The following is a 7,614-nucleotide window of genomic DNA, read 5'->3' as shown; positions in this document are numbered from 1 at the left end:
TCTCCCTTTTCAATATACACCTCCTTTGTCATGTTGGATATCACGATTATCTCCCATTGGGACGGAGTTCACCTCACCAACACAGCTGAATAGAAAAAAACTGGTGCGCTAAATCAATTCCTCTAAAAAGATAGTTTCAATTCAATTCCCCTGAGATAGTGATACAACCTCAACTAACGTTTCTGTGGGGTTGGCCTTTACAGAAGCAAATGGTAGAATTGAACTTCCATACCAAATAAACATTGTAAGAACTTTACTATGAACACGTGGGGCAGGCTCGTGTGTAGAAGCTATGGTGTATGCAGGTAGTCCAGGAGCAAGATACCCTCACCCCTACCTGCTCCTTAATAAACTGCATCTTAAATCACACTCTCTACTAAAGGACTTCATAACAGTTGTGATTGTAAACAAGCCTCAATAAAATGCTCTGAGCGGCGTTTGGCTCACATCGCGGGTGTAAATCAACCGCCGCGGAGGGACTTGTGTTGGCTAGGTTTAGGTTCTGTTCCTGGTTGGTCTGAAGGGGCGTGTTGCATCACGTCGACAGGCTGTCCACACACCTTGATAACACACGCTCAAGAGGACGAGGAAGGTCGGAGGAGAGCAGAGCGGACTCAAAGAGGGAAGCAGTGGCTTTCTGTTCGGCCAGCACCACTGATTGAGTTACATAGGATTGATTGGGCGAGTGCATGGGTGAGAGCGAAGGAAAGAGAGCATCTCCGTATGGTCCAGTGGTCCAGAGTAGGATAGTGTTTGTGATTTAGGTTCAAGACGGCGCGCACTAGGTCTGCTATTGCCAAGGCAACCGTAAGGGCAGAGTTCATCGGTTTGCCCTTGGGTGACGGCTCCTGTTTGAGTGGTTACCCATAACCTCCAACGTCACCCACCCATTCCCCATGTCCACTTAGTCTGTGTGTGTGTGTGTGTGTGTGTGTGTGTGTGTGTGTGTGTGTGTGTGTGTGTGTGTGTGTGTGTGTGTGTGTGTGTGTGTGTGTGAGTGTGTGTGGCTGTGTGTTAGATGTCAAACCAAGCCGTGATTAGCTGGGATGTCAATTACACTGAGGTAAGCAGTTCTGCCCATAGGAGAGGTTAGGTGAGAAGGGCACCCCTGTATCCCCTCTAACCCCCCAACCATTCATACACACACACAGACACACACACACACACACACACACACACACGCACACGCACAAACACACACACACACACACACACACACACACACACACACACACACATTCACAAACACGCACGCCCGCACACGCACACACACCACCCCATTTTCCGTCAGCTCCTTCACGTCTCCTACCTTTCTGATTTCTGCCATTGTCTCTCCAGTCCCTCTTCTTTCTCTCCAGTCTCTTCTTTTCTCTCCAGTCTCTTCTGTTCTCTCCAGTCCCTCTTCTTTTCTCTCCAGTCTCTTCTGTCTCTCCAGTCTTTCTTCTGTTCTCTCCAGTTTATCATCTGTTATCTTCCAGTCGTCAGCCCTCCATCCCTCCTGCTTGCTTGACCTCTGTGTACAGTATTCGCTCCTTCCTCTCTCCAGGGATTAATTATCCATCCTTACGCTCTCTCTCTCTCTCTCTCTCTCTCTCTCTCTCTCTCTCTCTCTCTCTCTCTCTCTCTCTCTCTCTCTCTCTCTCTCTCTCTCTCTCTCTCTCTCTTTGTGGTTGATGGTCCTCTCCCCCCATCCCTTTAGCTTTGTCGTTGTTTTCCTTGCATAATGGAGGCTGCGTCTGGGATGCTGTTGAATCATTGATGACCTAAAGCCGTTGAGTAAAGATGTAGCGCACCCGAGGTCCACTCAAAGGTGCAGCATAAGCACATTGCACACACACACACACATGCGCACACCTGCTCATACCACACATCAAACACCACACACACACACACACACACACATACACACACACACGGAAACACACATGCGGGTTTCCAAGAGACCACGCGCAAGTACACCAGTACGTGCATGTACAAGTACGGTACACAAACGTCACCAGTACGGAAAGAAGTGGAGAATTAAGACTTACAGGCAGGAGTGCAAAGGATGAATATATGATGAGCACGAATGGAAGTACAATTGAATGTCTGGTGGTTCTGCGGCTTGCTCGGGCAGAGGATGCTGTTTATTGTTTAATGGCTGCTCTAATATGCATTTTATGTTCTGTTCCTGTTGTATCCTTTTTGTTGTTAGGCATTTATTTGTGTGTGTGTGTGCGTGTGTGTGAGGGAGAGAGAGAGAGAGAGAGAGAAAGATGACATACCCATATTCACAAAGACCCCAAAACCCTTGAAGAAACAGACGCGTGTCTGTGTACGTATGTGTGTGTGTGTGTGTGTGTGTGTGTGAAAGGTTGTGTTTGTGTGTGTCAGGGTGATTGTGTGTTTGTGTGTTTGTTTATGTCAGTATGCCCAGTGTGACTGTCTGTACATGCGTGTGTATGTGTTTATGTGTGTTTGTGTGGCTTTGTGTGTGGGTGCGTTTTGTTTGGATGCTTGTGTGGCTATCCAGCGCAGTAGATAGCAGTGTTGTGACGGTGAGTGTGACCAAGTGTATCTGACAGGGCAAGTGGTTCCATAGAATCAATCTAACATAGTCCATTCCACAGTCCTATTCCATAGTCATATCTTCATTGATCAATAGGTGTGTGCATAACCAGCATACAGAGAGAGAGAGAGAGAGAGAGAGAGAGAGAGAGAGAGAGTGAGAGAGAGAGAGAGAGAGAGAGAGAGAGAGAGGAGCGTTTCTGTCAGAGCTTGGAGATGCAAAGAGGGGATGAAAGGGTATGGGGCGTTTGCACACCCCATAAAAGGTGGTAGAAATAGGCCGTTGCATGTACCTGCTTAATGCGGCGTGAATGGGTATAAAATTAGAGCACAGATGCCCTAGGAGCACCATGTGATTCCAATGACATCACACCGGTAAAACATTGAAAGAGATGCAGGTCGGAATGGTTCAAAGAAATGTTTGACAAGAAGAATCACAAGACAGACAGAAAAAGAGAAATGAAAGATAATGTAATAAAACAATAGAACAAGAAATAGCTTGTTGGGGTGCTGTTTGATTGGAGGGCTTCTGATGCACGGATCATTTTGGTGTTTTTCTTTGCGTTCTTGTTCGTTCTTACATGGACATATTTCTGCCATGGTGGTTTGTTTAAGAGGAGGTCATGGCAGGGTTAAGACCGAGAAAATGGAGGAAAACCATGTTTCCTGCATTCATCCCAGGAAAATAGCACATGCCTGTCACAAGACATTCCATGCTGCAAATACACATAGAATGGACATGTCTTAGATTGACTCCAAGACTTCCTATTTTGGGTACAACCAGTATTGTAGTACTTATGTTTGACGTCGCACTGAAGTGAATATGCTTAAGAAGATTTGTTTGAATGGGTATTTGAAGTAATATTTATTTGATATTATTGTAGTCTTTCTAAGTGTTAATGTGATTATGTAGTGTTTATGAGATATTGTGATCCGTATCAGTGAGAACATGATATGTAGTCTATGTAAGTATTAATGTTAAATTTTAGTCTGTATCGGTGAGTTTATGATATTGAAGTCTTTATAAGTGTCAATGTGATGTTGTAATCTATATACATGTCTATGTTATATAATGGTCTGTATCATTGAGTAATTTATATAGTAGTCTTCTTCAGAGGTACTTTATTATTACAGTGTCTTCCAGTAAGTGGTCAGTCATTTGCTGAATTGAAAACATTGACAGATTGAACACTAGCAAGGCAGTGGGTAAAGGTCAGAAACCATAAGTGTGTGTGTCTATGTGTGGTGTGTGTGTGTGTGTGTGTGTGTGTGTGTGTGTGTGTGTGTGTGTGTGTGTGTGTGTGTGTGTGCGTGTGCGTGTGTGTGTGTGCGCGCATGTTTGTGTGTGTGCGCATGTTTGTGTCTGTGTGCTTGGTGTGTGTGTGTCGAAACAGAAAGGCACTTTCTCCAGCTTTGTGTCATTTTTTATATTTATTGTTTTCTCATTACGGCTAAGAAAAGATGGGTTAAGGTAGAGTGAGTTTGATTGTGAGCTTTGTTGTATGTATGTTGTTGGCTTGCCTATGATATTGAAATGATAGTTTGGAGATCCAAGAACTCACACTCCCTGTTGTTCTATAGTGAGGGTTGAGTTTAGTGAACAACGTTTGAACAACCTCTGACTCCAAGTTATAGTAATTATTATAACAATGCATACAGTTCTAGAATATCTAGCCCACCAGAAAAAATGACATTTATATGATATTGCTTAGAAGCCCTACATGTACACTAAATGGCTAAATGTATTTAGCTTGCTTTGCAGGCACCGTTGTTTGTTTGGTGTGTGCGTGTGCGTGTGTGTGTGTGTGTGTGTGTAGAAGTGTATTAAATTGTATGTGCATTCTTTCATGTTGAGTGTTTTCAAGATATATTTGTGTGCAGCCTTTATGTCGACTTTGAAAGCTACTATAAGTGTACATCTTCTTGTCGGTTGAGTGCGGGGAAAGACTGTAGATGGTGTTTGTTGAGGCCATTAATGTTTTAGACAATTGTCTTGTGGCGGCTGTGTTGTTTTCTGTGATGTCCAGATGAGTGGAACATACTGCTCCAAAGGCGCAGCACATAAACAAATGTTGTGTGAGACACAGAAAATCAATATCTTTCACCCGTGGTGCCCAACACGACGTTTGGCTGAATTTATCCGCAGTGTAGTCTGTGTTGCATAATATATTATTATTATCATTTTTATTATTGTTTCTGTGTTTGTTCTTAGGATTTAAATTTTAGATAATTGTATAATGGTAGGACATTGTGTTGAACAAGGATGTTGCAATATATTCAGAAGAAAAAAACAAAGCAACAAGCAGGAAGTTCACAAACTGTTGTGTAATCACACACACTTCACACACAGAAACATCCACTCGCGTACTCTGACAAACAAACACTCATACATTTAATAACCTTGTGATGGATTACACTATAAATACACTTCATATTTATTAATAATGATACCATTGTTGAGACTGCTTAACAATTCTGGTACTTGTCGATACTCCATCGACACCTTTCTATTATTTAGTGGTAGAGACGACAATGCATGATTATGAATGGAACTGGGAATGCTTTTTACGATCATTATCTTTATTAGATTTGTTAACTATTACTGTTTCTATTACATTCATTAGTTAATTTATTAAGTTATATTGTTTACAATTGTTTCAATTTACTTGTAATAAATTGAAGTATTGCAACTATAATGCTTAAGGGTAGGCTCAATAAGCTAAGGCTTTAGCCTACACCTATTTTTTTCAGACACTATAATGTTTGATTTGTTTTAATTTTTTGTTTGATGATTTAGTTTTATTCAAACCACATTCGTATCTGAATTTGTATTTATGGTTTCAAGTTCACTAAAACTACCTCAAACTATTCATTTTTAAGAAAATGCTTTGCAACAAAGTAAATACCTCTGACACTCATCAACAAACCCAGTGAGAGAATAGACTGAAAGTAAGCAGTTCAAGTTGAATAGCTTACATAGTTGATGTGTGTGTGTCATCTGTGTCCCTTTTAAAGTCCCTGGTTTCCTCTTTCAACTTGCTATAAAAAAAGGAAACTTTTCATAGTACCTGCAGCTGAAGTACTTCCTGTATCTGTTACCTCCGTCCCATCTGTTCCCGATGTGTGTTATGTCAACTTACAACCCTTCCCAAAACACAGTTCTCAACAGGATTCTCCGAAACCAAAAGAATGTCACAATGTTTGGTTGCATTGCGTTTTGTATATTTGGGCTTGGCAACGCATTCCAAAACAGACAGCCAGCCAAACCGCAGATGAACATTCAAAAAACACATCGAAAAAAAGGAAAAGGCCGAGAAATAGTTTGAATTCTCAAATTCATGCTAAAATTTCCAAAGCTTGACTCCTTTTCTTACTGAAATACTTTTATGAGAAAATGTATTTTCCTCTTTACATCAGGCCTTCCGATCTTTTTGTAACTCATTTTGGATACTTGAAATCCATTTTTCCCATTTTTAACCCGCTACGACAATAATCCCTAGCTAACGTCTCTCTTGTGTACCTGTGCTTTTCCTCTTCTACCCCAGATGTTGGAGCCGAAGGTGGACGTCCCCCCCTGTGAGCTGGGCGGAGGGGTCCTGGGCGGGGCGGACCTGGAGGGGGTGATGGGGGTGGAGCTGGGGATGCCCCGCCCGCCCGGCTTCCATCACTCGGAAGGGGAGGAGAGCAGCCTGTACCCGTCCAGCCCCTCGGAGCCCCACAACCTGGGCAGCCCCCGCACCTCCTCGCCCCTCACCCCCCTGGAGGACATCTACACCCCGCTGGGGGGCTCCGCCGACCGACACAGGGTGCCCCCCACCCCACCGCCCTCCACGGAGGGGGAGGACTGCAAGAGCATGGGCAGCTCGGAGCTGGAGATCTGGAAGGTGGAGAAGAGCGAGATGACGGAGGAGGAGGAGGTGAGGAGCGGACTGGAGGGAGACTATGAGGGGGAGGAGGGGGAGGTGGGAGAAAGTGTGAAGAGTACTGAAAGTGAGGAGATCAGAGGAGATCCCGACGACGAAGGAGGGGACGGCGAGAGATCGCTGGGGGAGGCGGGAGAAGGGGAGGAGCCGGCCCCGAACGAGAACGCCGGTGAGGAGGAGGAGGGGGAGGAGGAGACCGCCTCCGAGCCGCCGGACGCCACCGCACCTCCCTCCTCCTCCTCCTCCTTCGTCATCCCCGAGCTCCGGCTGGACCGCACCTTCAGCGCCGACGCCCTCTCCTCCCCGTGCAGCGTCGAGGGCGAGGAGGAGGAGGGCGAGGACGAGGACGAAGACGACGAGGACGAAGAGGAAGATGAGGACGAAGACTCCGAAGACGAGGAGGAGGAGGAGGAGGAGGACGACAGCGACGACACCTGCCTCCAGCGCAGCGACAGCAAGCGGCGCAGCATGGTGGAAGCCACCTCCTCCACCTGCGAGAAGCATGGCGCGGGCGGCGGCGGCGGCGCGTGCCGGCTGAGCGTGCAGAACTCCCTGCGCCGACGCACCCACAGCGAGGGCAGCCTCCTGCAGGAGCCGCGCACCACCTGCTTCAACTCCAACAACGCCATCCACTGCCTGGAGGGCGGCGGCGGCGGCGGCGACGGCGGGGGCCACCACAAGGGCGGCGGCTGGACCCTGCCGTCGCCCAAGACCCTGACCAAGAACGGGGGCTCCATGCACCAGCTGTGCATGCTCTTCTCCGGCCGCAAGGTAAGCGCGGCCTTGTGTTGGTGGGGGTGGGGGTGGGGGTTGGGTAGGCAATGCATGCCTGTGCGATTGGTACAGGGGGGATGGGGGGGGGGGGGGGTATAGATAGTTTACAGGTTAATTGAATTAAAGGATGGGATACACCTTGGTTATTCTAGGTAACATGAAAAACTAGAGTTCATTGACTCCAGTGACCCTCTTATTTGGTCATATTGTGTTTAGATAAATTCACAAGCACCATTAAACATTTAACAGATTACATACTGAGTGGAATACAGAAGGGATCTATGTTTTATTATGGCATTTAAGAGCCCCATCATCACAAATTTAAGGCTCATTACAGTTTTTTTAGCCCCTGTTCCCCAAAGCCCCTGTT

At 46.0% G+C, this 7,614-nt stretch overlaps 1 protein-coding gene across 8 annotated transcripts in view; it reads left to right on the top strand.

Moving 5' to 3' along the window:
- The window catches only part of rgs3a (regulator of G protein signaling 3a), a 111,660-nt gene that overhangs the window by 67,272 nt on the left and 36,774 nt on the right, over positions 1 to 7,614 (top strand). For all 8 annotated transcript variants that reach the window (XM_030341373.1, XM_030341366.1, XM_030341365.1 and 5 more), the window contains one exon: positions 6,093 to 7,241. In XM_030341373.1, the coding sequence (XP_030197233.1) occupies positions 6,093 to 7,241 (1,149 nt within the window). The remainder of the gene's footprint in view (positions 1 to 6,092; positions 7,242 to 7,614) is intronic.

Source organism: Gadus morhua, chromosome 19 (genome assembly GCF_902167405.1).
Source record: "Gadus morhua chromosome 19, gadMor3.0, whole genome shotgun sequence".
Taxonomy (NCBI): Eukaryota; Metazoa; Chordata; class Actinopteri; order Gadiformes; family Gadidae; genus Gadus; species Gadus morhua.
Note: the sequence above shows the minus strand (reverse complement) of the source record. Positions and strands in the feature narration are given on the sequence as shown.